Source organism: Andrographis paniculata, unplaced genomic scaffold, assembly GCF_009805555.1.
Source record: "Andrographis paniculata isolate CXL003 unplaced genomic scaffold, ASM980555v1 Contig60END, whole genome shotgun sequence".
NCBI classification, from domain to species: domain Eukaryota; kingdom Viridiplantae; phylum Streptophyta; class Magnoliopsida; order Lamiales; family Acanthaceae; genus Andrographis; species Andrographis paniculata.
In genome coordinates, this window is record NW_026137596.1 from 1,763,306 (window position 1) to 1,776,514 (window position 13,209).

The 13,209-nt window shown below is 31.2% G+C and overlaps 2 protein-coding genes across 3 annotated transcripts; both read left to right on the plus strand.

Annotated features, from left to right (window-relative positions):
- Nucleotides 1–180: 180 nt before the first annotated feature.
- Nucleotides 181–5,067, plus strand: LOC127259707 (oligoribonuclease-like). Of its 2 annotated transcripts, none has more exons than XM_051287243.1 (9): nucleotides 181–270; nucleotides 1,375–1,482; nucleotides 1,702–1,821; nucleotides 2,525–2,601; nucleotides 2,786–2,867; nucleotides 3,131–3,186; nucleotides 4,251–4,337; nucleotides 4,554–4,644; nucleotides 4,744–5,067. In XM_051287243.1, the coding sequence occupies exons 2-9, from the start codon at nucleotides 1,377–1,379 to the stop codon at nucleotides 4,863–4,865; spliced, it is 741 nt and encodes a 246-aa protein (XP_051143200.1). In that variant the 5' UTR covers nucleotides 181–270; nucleotides 1,375–1,376; the 3' UTR covers nucleotides 4,866–5,067. The 2 variants fall into 2 exon arrangements, with proteins under 2 accessions (XP_051143200.1, XP_051143201.1); XM_051287244.1 differs by having other exon boundaries at nucleotides 1,705–1,821.
- Nucleotides 5,068–8,040: 2,973 nt separating this feature from the next.
- LOC127259706 (MLO-like protein 1) lies at nucleotides 8,041–12,505 on the plus strand. The gene is made up of 14 exons (XM_051287241.1): nucleotides 8,041–8,446; nucleotides 8,801–8,858; nucleotides 9,022–9,251; nucleotides 9,887–10,003; nucleotides 10,089–10,149; nucleotides 10,379–10,473; nucleotides 10,569–10,643; nucleotides 10,754–10,842; nucleotides 10,948–10,997; nucleotides 11,154–11,194; nucleotides 11,287–11,496; nucleotides 11,587–11,654; nucleotides 11,755–11,815; nucleotides 12,054–12,505. The coding sequence occupies exons 1-14, from the start codon at nucleotides 8,321–8,323 to the stop codon at nucleotides 12,237–12,239; spliced, it is 1,467 nt and encodes a 488-aa protein (XP_051143198.1). The 5' UTR covers nucleotides 8,041–8,320; the 3' UTR covers nucleotides 12,240–12,505.
- Nucleotides 12,506–13,209: the final 704 nt, after the last annotated feature.

The window sequence follows — 13,209 nt, forward strand, 5'->3', positions numbered from 1 at the left end:
ATAGAAATCAAATATTCTTTTATGATCTACATAAGTTAATATCAATATTATTATTATTTTTAAATTTTTAAATTACATTGTAAAAAAAAAAAACATAAAACCTTCATTATGTTTTTTTTTTTAATGAAAATTTAATATAAAATTATTATAAAAAACAATAAGAAACCGCTCCATGTTAACAAGCAGAAGGTACATAATGCGAAGGGTTTGGATGAATGCCGCTGCTGGCGCTGCATCTGCTTCCCTGAAACGAGTTGGATCTGCGAGGAGGTATCTATAGTCTCTGTTTCATGTCTGTAGTTATCAGTAATTAATTCACCAGGCTTATTGTGGCTGGACGGTTCTGCGTGCCAACTCTTTGTTGATTTGTGTAGAGCATTTGTAATGAAGTTCGATTGTTTCTGATGAATTAGCCGAATTGAGTTCAAGGAACTATGTTTTTACTGTTATCAGTTCATGCGTATTATGAATTACAGTCTGCTGAGTTGTATGGAGTAAACTGTACTCATTGTATTATCATCTTGTTGGGAGCGGTGGGTAACAGACTAATTTCTATAATCCAAACAAGAAACCGCTGATTATTTAACTGCAATTAATAAATTTGAGAACAAGATACAAGATGAACATCTGAGTTTACTCGCATGTGTGTTTTGGACGTGATGTGCTGTTTTATTCAAAGATATATCAGCCAAGAACTGCCCCAAAATGTTGAGATTCACATACTGTTATAATCATGTGAAATTCATACTGTTATAATCATGTGAAATATACAGGAACGTGGATTTGAGGCACCCACTGAACACATTTGAATTAATTTATGCAATTATCTATTATTAGGAAGCATAATGACATATAATGGTGCAACTGCATACATAATATTGTTGAAATATCTGCCAGGTCTATATAGGTGAGATTAATCATTCACACCATGTTAATTAGGATTTAATTGATACTTTCTAAAGTATTAGCATGAGCCTTAATAAGTAAATATGTGGTTAGTATGCATAAACTAATTTACATACCTTGCAAATACGTGATTAGTGTGAATAAACTAATTTATATACCCTAATAAATCATCGCAAATATAGTTACGGATTATGACTAAGGAGGATCTATCTAGTTTGACGTAAAATTAGAATTCGTACAATAATTTATCCACTCTTGATATTCATAATGAATGTGCATAAGAAAAAGTTAGGTCCACAAGGTGAAAAGTGATTCCCCTTCTAACAAAAATTTACACCAACTGCTTATTTGCATAATCTAATTATAAAACTCATGTCAGAACTGCCTATCTTTTTCCAGTTTGCAAAGGATGTTTAAAAGGATGGCTGTTTTCTGCTATACCTTATGTGATGATCTTTTTGCATGTAGAGATGAATCATCTTTCAAATGCCTTCTCATTGCTTGAACTGGATCTTGAAGATGCTATGGGAGAGAGTGTTGTCCCTGCTTCTAGTGATAACAATTTTGAAACCAGAGGTTACTAATCTTCTGTTTTTCTCATCTGATTGTCTTCAATTATTTTAATGTATATTTATCTTTGAAGGTTCTAGATGACCAAGTGCTGCAGAGAAATAGTTTTGTTTTTCCCTGTCCTTAATCTGATCAAGTCTTTTATTAATACCCTTCAGTTTCCTGATTTACCTTTACTAGTGTTTTTTCTTATATTAACACATTTGTTTCTTTATGATTAAATAGCAGAACATTCAAATGATGATGAATTTATGCCGATATGTGAAAATAAAGCTGGACAAACTACAGAGCGTCCTCCAGCAGTTTTCAAGATGCCACTTTTGTGGATTGATCTGGAAATGACAGGTGCAACCTAGGGCTAGTCTTCATAGTGTTTTATGTGGCAGAAAAGCATTCTTGATCCTGCTAGAAAGATTTATATCAATTTCAGTGCCATAAGAACTCATTTTTAAACTTCAGTCTTTCCGCTTGCGAAACTTTTAGTTGGAGTTGATATTGTAGCAATTTTGTCTCAAGATTTTTAGTCATTAAAATAAGCCAAGTTCATTCATACCACATGTAAATAATGTCCAAAAACTCATGTGCAACTTCACATTTCTACTTTTGCAGGAGTTTTTTTAAATGTTGCCGGTGAAAACTCCTGGGGCAATTAAATTGTCATAACATGGTCCTTATTGAAGGAAATAATAATAAATAAATTGAAATGATACATTTTCCTATAGTTTAATCTTCTAAATGAGGTGGTAATACCGCATCATCCCATTCACTTGGTTATTATACTTTATAGCTTATCCTAAATCATTGAATTTATGAAATGAAACTAGAAATTTATGCTTGTATGCAACTGTTAAATTTGTTCAGGATCTTATATGGTCTTCTTTTTCGCTTTCAGGAAATTTTGTTTGGTCTTAGCACTTTGCGAAAACTGGCTATCCAATCCTTTGATTTTCACATACAGAATTAGTTTTGCTAAACCAACTTCACACACTGACGCAAGAAAAGAAAAACTATAAAACTCTTGAAAATTCTGTTATTTGTGGCTTTGCAGGTTTGAACGTTGAAGTTGATAGAGTTTTGGAGATTGCTTGTGTAATTACAGATGGAAATTTAAAAAAGTCAATTGAGGTAAGGCTGATTCCTTTTTATCTTTAATTTTCTCTGATGTAGCATTTTACGCTGATCTTTATTGTTGTTTGATTTTGTGAGCAACTGAGAACAACAGCAACTGACTTCTTTCGTGAGCAATCATTGTTTTTTTTTTTTGCCCCTTAATATCTTAAACATCAATGCTCCTCATCTTTTTGTGTAGGGTCCTGATTTGGTTATTCATCAGACAAAGGAGTGTCTTGATAAAATGGGACAATGGTGCCAAGATCATCATTTGGCAAGTGGTATGCAAGTTTGAAGTGTCACCATCTATGTATTTGTATTCTCAACATATGACAGGAACGTCAAAGACATTTTTAGTAAATGTTGTGCAATTTTCTAAAGTTTTTTAGTAGCATTTATTGTGTATGAAATTTTTAAAAATTGACCAAAATATTACCCTACTTGATATTTTAAAGAGGGAGTGAATATTTGTTATTCCCCTTTTGTTTTTTATCATTTATCTTACTCCTCCGGCTACTAGTCGCTCAATTCTGTTGGTATGTAGGTCTGACAGAAAAGGTCCTTCACAGCACAATAACTGAACAAGAAGCCGAAAGGGAGGTAGTGGTTTGATTTTTTAGTCTTTCTATAGGTTCCATTTTTTTCTCTTGCTGCTGGACTTAAATAAGATAAATATCAGATGATTAATTTCCCTGATTCACTTTCTATAAATGAAACAAGTATAGGAAACGAACCTATTGTACCCATTCACATTTTCTTGCATGACACTGATTCAGCATTGCATGTAATAAGGGTAACAAATGCTTAGCCTTCAGCCATAGTATTATGATGCACGAATGTCAGTTACTAATCCAATAACTCTTTTATCTTTTGTTCTTTATTAGAAATTAATCGATTACCACTTGTAGTTAGGCAGCTGAAATAGTCTCCTGTTATAGTATATTTTGCTTCACTATAAAATTCAAGATTGGCCGGTCAAATATTAGTAATGCTGGGAACTGTTAGTGACTTTGAAATTTAACAGAATGAAAGTTTCTGAACATTCTTGAATGTACAAATAGTTCTAGCAGGAAATAGAAACTTCTACTTACTAGAGGCCATGCCACTTAGGTTGTACGATCATGACTATTTTATATTTTTTTATTGTGTTAACATCCTTAGAGAACTAAGAAAAATTATTTTTGTTATTTATCGTGGAATTTTCTCGAGGTGAAAAAAACTAAATTTCATGGATGGAAATAGCTATTGTTGGTAGCTTAGAACAGTTAGGTGAATTACTGATGCTAAGGAGGGGTTGCGGAGTCAACTCACCTGTGGCGCCACATTAAAAGCACTTAGGCCTTAACTCTTATTTAAGACTCTTAAATCCAAGTGAGGCCTTACGCCACAATCCTAACTAAAGACTTAAACTCTAGTGTAGCATAACTATAACTGAATCTAGATTGGTCAGTCATGGCTGGACAAGAAACTCGAAACGTGAAAATGCTAATCATAATATCAATCCATTCATTAACTCAAGCTTCTTTTCCAAAGTAAATATAAAGATGAGACTTTACGCTCAATTATGCCTTTTTAATGACAATTAAACATTTCTATATTTCTTGTTTTACACAAAGTTTAGATTTCATTTCTCACATTATTTTTATGGCTTTGCATTTATGTAGGTTATAGAATTTGTGACAAAACATATAGGTCCTTATACGCCACTTATCGCAGGAAACTCAGTCTATGTGGATCTTATATTTTTACGGGTGAGAAAGGTTTTACTATTGTGTTTTAAATCATGCAATTGACATATATTGTTTCCTTTGCACGTATGGATCATCGGCCAAACTTGCACTTTTGCTCCTATATAAGAGAATTCTTCAATCCTTATCCCATCACGTAACAACATTTAGATTTTAGTCCCACAATCTAACGATGTCATATTATCCTGATTTTTCTTGTTGAATTCTTCCCGACTGAAGAAATACATGCCGGATTTGGCTGCCCTTTTCTCCCATGTGATAGTTGACGTTAGCAGCATCAAGGCCTTGTGCCTTCGTTGGTACCCAAGAGGTGACGATTTTGCTCTTCAATTTCCATTCCATTGGTTGCTTCTCTACTTAGTTTATCACTATACATTTGGACATGAAAAACATTGTTGGAATTTGGTAGATAACAGAAAGGCCCCTCGGAAAAATAACAAACACCGGGCTATGGACGATATCAAGGAGAGCATAGCAGAGCTTAAATTCTACAAGGATCATATATTCAAGCCCTCCAAGTCAAAGATATAGTATCTGACCCCATCATTTTGCGAATTCGAAAATTTCAGGTCAGATTTGGCTTAATTTGATCGAGTATCTTTATCTTATTTATCGATTTTCTTAAGGTTTGGATCGAGTGATTTACTTTGAAATTGTATTGTTAAAACGTTATTAGGAATATGTTAAATCACATAGGCATTGAACAATATATAAAATTAGTAAAATTATTGAATTATGATATAAATATATTGAACATACAAAATAACTATTGAAGTATAGGTTAATGTGTTAAAAGTCTATATATTAAAAACGATGTGTATATCTGTATTGGATTACATAAAAATATGTTCAAGAACTTAAAAATATCTATATATATATTGAAAAATTATTGAATATTATAGTTTCATTTATGAGTTTCAGACTTAGCGTGGAGAAGATGCAATTATAGTGCACTGTCCACTTGTGTTATCCCCAGTGCATTTATTATCCTTTGGCCTTGGCCCTTTTGTCTTGGTTTGCTTCTTCTCTATCTGATGGTTGGGATAGAGATATCATATTAAAAATTTCAATATATCGAAAATATTAGAGTTTGTTTTTCATTTCTCCAAAACTTAACATTCTACTATTTGGACTCTTGAGTTTTTTTTTTTTTTTTTTTTTTTTTTAAATACACTTTTCATCTCTCGAATATTTATAGTGGACAAGATGCGACTTTGGAATTTTGAACTTATAATTTCGCAATCAGAGTCCACCCTTGTGCACAACAAAATTAGTATTATTTTTATTTGATAAGATATCTCACATAATTTAATATTTCAAATAATTGAGAACTAAGCACGTTCTACAGTCTCATCAATCTATTACCATCCATGTCAAATTGATTTTTTATTCAATAGTAAATATAATTTTTATTTAATATATATCCCCGTTTCAATTAAAATTATTATTTATATTATTTTTTTACCGTCTTACTTCAAGATATTTATTTTCTATTTTAAAAAAAAATAATCATAACTTAATATTAAAATATTCTTTAACTTTGATTTAAATTACAAATATATAATTACTATTTAATAACAAAAATATTAAAAAAATTTTTTTACCTATTTTTACTAACTAATAAAATATTACTCCCTCCGTCCCACATATCATGTCTACGTTGCCGTTTCTGTTCGTCTCACGTACCATGTCACTTTTCTTTTTTGAAAAATGATTATACACTTTAATCTCATTTTAAATTTTTTAATTTTTTTTAATATTAATTAAACTAATTAGTTATTTTAATTTAAATTTATAATTATTTATATTATAGGATAATTATTTTCACTAATACATTCTTAATTATCTACTAATTATATTTCTTTTAAAATAAATACCGTGTCTACAGTGTAGCGGACACGGTATGGGACACGGAGGGAGTATTATTGTTTAATTTATTATAAAATTCCAAAAGTTATCAAGGAGTGTATTACTCCAAACCTAAAATAATTTTACGATTCTTTAAAAATATTGTTAAAAAAATATAAAATATAACATATAAAGTATATACAATCAATCACATTCACCAATTTAAATAATAATATTCTATATATATTATCTATCAACAGCTTTCTTATACCTAACAATAAATAAATAAATAAAAGTGAAAACATTATACAAATACACCCTATATTTATTAGAAGTCAAATTGTGAATTTTGATATATATGATGTAAGTATATTATAGAAGATTTGCAAATAAATGAGGCTCAAATTTAATACTAGTTTGGTCCATTTCGTGACCAAACGTATCCTTCAGTATTGTAGCTAACAAGGCTTTGTTTGGATATTCTTTTTCTTATCGTCAACACAAATATCATATTACCTATAACTTATATTTTTCGGTGTAAATTAATTCAAGCTAATATATTTCTCATATTTGGAAAAAAATAAATTTTATTTTATTTATTTTCTTTAATGAAGTTTTGATTTGGAAATATTTTGTGACTTTTGGGTGAGTTAGTTTGTATTTTTTATTTTAATTTTTTTAGATAAAAACACTAATGAACGAATAAGTATGATTTTCCAGTGGCTTATAAAAATCATTTTATCGAATTTTAAATTAGAAATTAACATTTTATATTATATATATTCGTAGTGACGAGTGTATAGCTAAAAATACAGAAATAATTTACACACAGGGCATAAAAATAGACTGTGTACTTTAATGCTAATGTATAATTTACATTAGTATAATCCAAATTTTTATTTCCTGATTTAAAAATATAGTGAATATTATTCAATATTGTTAGCTGTTCTCAAATTATTGAAAGAATAATTTGGTAAAAATAATTAATTACAACATTCAATTAATTTTTAGAACCTTTTCACTTTTATAAATTTATTAATATTGTCTCAAAAAAAAACTCATTATATATATATACTTACACATTAAGAAATTGAATGTAATTAATTATACATTTCCCAATAAACCTAATGATACACTAATATTAGATAAAATTTTATTTATTATCTTTTCCAATATTCCAATATATTGATATGCAATAAATTGTATAAAGTATTTTTTAATTTTTAATAATACTATATATCAACAACTTAAATATATAAAGATATTCCCACTCTATTATGATCAGTTTTTTTTTTTTTTTAATTAAAAAAATCTATTTGTGTTTATTTTACATTTTTAGGTTGAATACGAGAAAATAACATTAATATAAAAAATTATATTTTATATTTAATTATTATTATTATTTTGATAGAATATTATATATTTATGTGAATAAATACATATATTTTATTTTTTATATTAAAATTTTAAAACATTTCTAATATTTTTATATAGAAGAGAACACTATTTTTTTTATTTTTTTTATAAATATTATTTAAATCATTTTTTTTAAAAAAAAAACCAATCTGAACAAAACAAACACCTTGCATTTTAAAAAATAACCAAAAAACTAACGAATAAAATGAATTAATTTCCAAAATAAATGAAGACAAACATTTAACAGACACGCTTTACGCGGTGTTTTTATCTGAAACACCGGGGATCTCAACTCCTAATCAACTCTACGCCATTGATGATGGTTGGACTATAGAGTCCCGGATCTTCGAAAAAATGTCATGACACTTTTTCGTATTTACAGAAATTATTTGAAAGCCAAACAGTCCCTTACAGCCTTCTACAATGACATAAAAATAAGTTATAAACAAATGAGCGAAAGACTACCCACACTTCAAACCTTTCAAATTTCAGAAAAGGCCGAGAAAACCATCGCTATCAAGCAGCGATTGACGTTCGGAAATCTCATCGATTTCATTTCCTCCGTGGATTTATTTCAACTCAGCCGCTGATTTTCGGCGTGAAATCGTCGCCATTGTTGGTCGTTTGCCAGAATCGCGTACCGTGCACCGTTTTTTTGGGTTTTTGGTTCGTGGTTTAATCGCTCGTGTTTTTTGTGAAAGCGAGGAGGATAGGATTTGGAAATGGCGGGGGGTGGGGAGGAAGGTGCGACGCTGGAGTTCACGCCGACGTGGATTGTCGCGGCGGTGTGCACCGTCATCGTCGCCATCTCACTTCTGGCGGAGCGTTTCCTTCACTACACTGGAACGGTCAGTTATTTAGCTCTCGGTTGCTCGTATCTGTGGTTTTTTTAATTTCTTTTTTCCTGCGTTTATTGAGATGTTAAATGTGGTGATTGTTTGAGTGGAAAAGGAATCGTACTTGTTTGTGTTTTGCTTTGTTTGGTATTTGTTTCGTATGTTGTTTAGATTTGATTTTGATTAGTGAAGTGATGGAAAATTTTGGTGTTTACAGTGTGAATCTGTTTGTAGGATCAATTCTGGAATTGTTCTCAATAATTTAGGAAAATAAATTAATTGTGTGTTCTTTTTTATTATTATTGCTTGAGATATGGATTGTCGCTGTTGCTGAAAGGTGTATATCTTTTTGTGGAATTTGAACAGTATTTGAAGAAGAAGAATCAGAAGCCACTTTATGAGGCTTTACAGAAAGTTAAAGAAGGTTAAGCATTCATCTCTTTATGCTGATCCTCTTCTACTTTTGTACTGTGTGTGTATGTTTATATTGCTTTGGATCGAATCTCATACCATTGATTTCTTAAGGAATGTTTTTTCTTGACGTTATTTTGATATATATATATATATTTATTTTGGTGTGAGTGCAGAATTGATGTTGTTGGGTTTCATATCACTTTTGCTGACTGTATTACAAAGTCGCATAGTCAAACTATGCGTGTCTCCCAATATTATGAATCATCTGCTCCCGTGTTCGCTGGCTGATAAAGCTAATGGTGGAAAACTATCTCACGGTCATGATGCACCTGCGACTGAGCATCACCGGCGCTTGTTTGCTGAAGCTGAAAATGGTCTTGGCGAAGGTCATTGTGGTAAACAGGTAATCTTACACCAATGCTGATTTCTTACCTTTAAATGTGTGAAATTGTGAATATATAGTGTGTTGTTGTGACGCCTTGGCTTCGATGTCTATGTACTTTTCATTAAGGAATTGAAGGCCCTTGTTTGGATGTTATTTTGTGAAACCAAGTATTCATTGCTAATGAATTTATTTTGGGGACATATTTAATTTATTGCTTTTGTATTCTGTAGATGTGAAGTGTTGTATACTGTGGATTATCTGTTGTTTTTATGATGAATGTTTAATTGAAGTATCATTTGTATGTGTAAATGAGTTTGAATATTATAGGAGTGATAATTTGGTAAAATTGGAGTTTGATATTCCTTGACTATTATTTATTTATTTTTAGTGTATATATGTGAGAGTTGTTTTTAACAAAATTATGAGCTTCCTATGAAGATGGTTTAGAGGGTTGTAAAAAAAAAAATTAAACATTCAAAACACGATGGAACTATTTATTGCTGTTGGAAGTCTGTAATCACAGGTCCTGTTAGACCATGGATATTGAAGGTTTAGTTATGCTAATAAAATAATTGTGGAAGTATGCTGGAGGCACATGTTGTCTTTGTACTCTTTCTAGTGTATATGACTGTTTCATTGTTGTTCATCTGCAGGGTAAGGTTCCACTGTTAACACTTGAAGCATTACATCATCTTCACATATTTATCTTTGTTCTGGCCATTGTCCATGTGACCTTTTCGGTTCTCACTATCGTATTTGGAGGGGCAAAGGCAAGCAATGAATATTATTTATTTTAGGTATGAACAGTTGGTTTTTTCTGTCTATAGTTTACCTAAAAACAAAATGTTTGTGCAGATTGCCCAATGGAAGAAATGGGAAGACTCTGCTGCAAAGAATGAGAATAATACCAGAGAAGGTACAGTATAGATTCACAGCTCCTACCTATCTTCTCTAATGTTTTTTTTTTTTGGTCCATAATATACTAATTCAAAATATTCTACTTTGGGTCTATCTAGCCTATGTAGATTTGTATCTTTAGTAGGCTGTGAAATGCTCATATGGTCTACCTATGTGTTGTTTCCATAGATTGATAATAGGTTTTTTATCATTTTGTGATTGGCGTGATTGAGTTGTGTGGCTTGCAGCTCTTGCCCCGAAGGTCACTCATGTTCAACAACATGAGTTCATCAAGAACCGATTTTTGGGCATGGGTAGAGTTTCAGCTTTATTCAGTTGGGTGGTAAGTTGAAGTTTCGTTCTAAAATGACTGATGTGTTTGTCTATATTTGTGAAAATACTGTCTGTGATGTGTCTGACCCAAAATGTTGGTTTCAGCATTCATTTTTCAAGCAATTCTATGCTTCAGTCACAAAATCTGATTATCTGGCTCTCCGATTGGGTTTCATTATGGTATGCATCAGTTGATAGCACTCATTTATTTTGAATCTAGTTGAACCATTCCTCAAAGTTTTCAGTTCTTCTGCATTATCTGGTTGATACCAAATTTAATCTTTCTGCAGACACATTGCCGAAGTAATCCGAAGTTTAATTTTCACAAGTACATGGTACGTGCTTTGGAAGATGACTTTAAGATAGTTGTTGGCATAAGGTAATTGATTGATATGAGAGGATTCATGTACTTACAAACTATTCCAACTATTTTGTCTTAGTTTAACTTTTGTACTGATAAAGATCTGCTTTTGTTTATTTTCAGTTGGTATTTGTGGGCTTTTGTTGTCCTCTTCTTGTTGCTAAATATCAACGGTATGCTTTCCAATTGTTTCTATTCTTTTCGATATTTGGGTAACCATTTATGTATTTAGATGAAATGAGATGCTCTGTGTTTGAATGATACTCGGAGGTGTAAATTTGTTAAATCAAGTGGTTGCTCGACTAACTTGATTGAGCTGTTTCTTTCAGGCTGGCATACATATTTCTGGATTGCTTTTCTTCCTTTTTTTGTGAGTATTTTACTAATGTATCTTACCTTCCCTTTGTTATTTTATGTGTTATCATAGCTAACATTTTCTTACAAATTGTATTTTTTTTTCAGCTTCTTCTTGCTGTTGGCACCAAACTCGAGCACGTTATTAGCCAGTTGGCTCATGAGGTGGCCGAGAAACACATAGCCATTGAGGGCGAACTGGTGGTTACCCCTTCGGATGATCACTTTTGGTTTCATCGACCTCAAGTTGTACTCACTTTGATCCATTTTATCCTCTTCCAAAATGCATTCGAGATAGCATTTTTCTTCTGGATATTGGTAAGTTCCGATGAACCTCCCCTCTTTAGAACCAGAAGAACTACTTAATTGCATATATATATATATGACCTACCCGTCACTCACTCTCAGGTGACATATGGCATGGACTCATGCATAATGGGCAGGCTCGGATATATCATTCCAAGACTTGTTATAGGGTAACTCATTCTTGAGCTTTTGAATGCTCTGTAGATTGGATCCTGTTTTCATGGTTTTTAAAGTGTGACAATTATATGTTTTTTGTCTGTGTTTTTCCAGCATCTTCGTTCAGCTACTCTGCAGCTACAGTACATTGCCGCTCTATGCTCTTGTTACGCAGGTAAGTCATTTGAATTTCTTCCTATTTCTAGAGTCGTTAGTAAAATCAATAAGCCTGATCAAAGCTTGTGAATAAGTTTCCTAACATTAGAATAAATAGGGACGAATATATGTATAAGATATATACAATAAATTATGATTAAGTGTACTACATACAATAAACAGAGACATAATTATATATGGTTTGGTTGTCTTCCCATTAAGATATGTAAACAATATGAGTTGTGGAATGCATGCAGATGGGAACCCATTTCAAGAAGTCGATATTTGATGAGCATGTCCAAGTTGGGCTTGCCGGGTGGCGACAGATGGCGAAGAAGAATAAAGGCCTGAAGGGCGGTAGTACAGCTGGATCCTCCCACCCGAACCAGGGCTCCACCGGTGGCTCGACCGGGATTCAGATGGTCCCCTCAAATGGTTCTTAAAAAAAGCAAAAGGTGCATATCTGAAAGTGAGATCAAAACTACTACTTTCGGGGGTTGGGTTTGCAAAATTATCATGCGTTCTTTTGGGTTGGTTGGATTGACATCTCAAACAGGTAATTAACTCAACTTGCTGCTGCTATTGTTATTGTTGTTATTATTATTATTGTTAATGTGGTTGTCTGTATTTTATGTTAGATGGATAGATTGATTGATGATATGGTATGAAATTAAAGAGTAGCATGTGTGTGTGTGTTTTATGAGGACTACCTATAGTGTGTAGTCTTAATTATGTTATAAGTCGGTTGGGTATCATGCATAACTGATTGGAGATGAACCATCGATGCAAACTTCTTTAAGATGCCTAGTATAGTACAGTACTCCTATGGGTGTATCACGGGAATTTAGGTAAACTATAATTAGTAATTAATTAAGAAGTGTATTTATAAAAATAATTACTATTTAGTAAAAGTAATTATAAATTAAGATTAAAATAAGTAAATAATTTAATTAAAATTAAAAAAATTATAAAATTTAAGATTTAAAATGCTATTAAAGTGCATAATTATATTTTCAAAAATAGAAAGGACAAGTTATGTGGGACGGACGAAAATAAAAAATAGGAACAAATTATGTGGTAACGGAGGGAGTAGTATTGTATTATGACGTTTTTCTGTGTTTTTGTAAATCATTAATATCTTATAATATTTGTGTGGTTTATTTGAATTTGAATTTCGAGCGTTTGATTTTGATTTAATTAGTATTTTTATATAATGTTTTATGAAAAAAGTTAATATCTTTTTTATTATTAAAAATATGAGTGTGTTTGTTTTGTATTTTGGGTTGAAGTGTTTCAAACATGCAAAAACTATATTTATAATATGAAAATAATATTTTATATACAATTGATAAATATATATATTTTGTATAAATATATGTACTAGTTTTTTATAATATTAATTGAACAAATCTT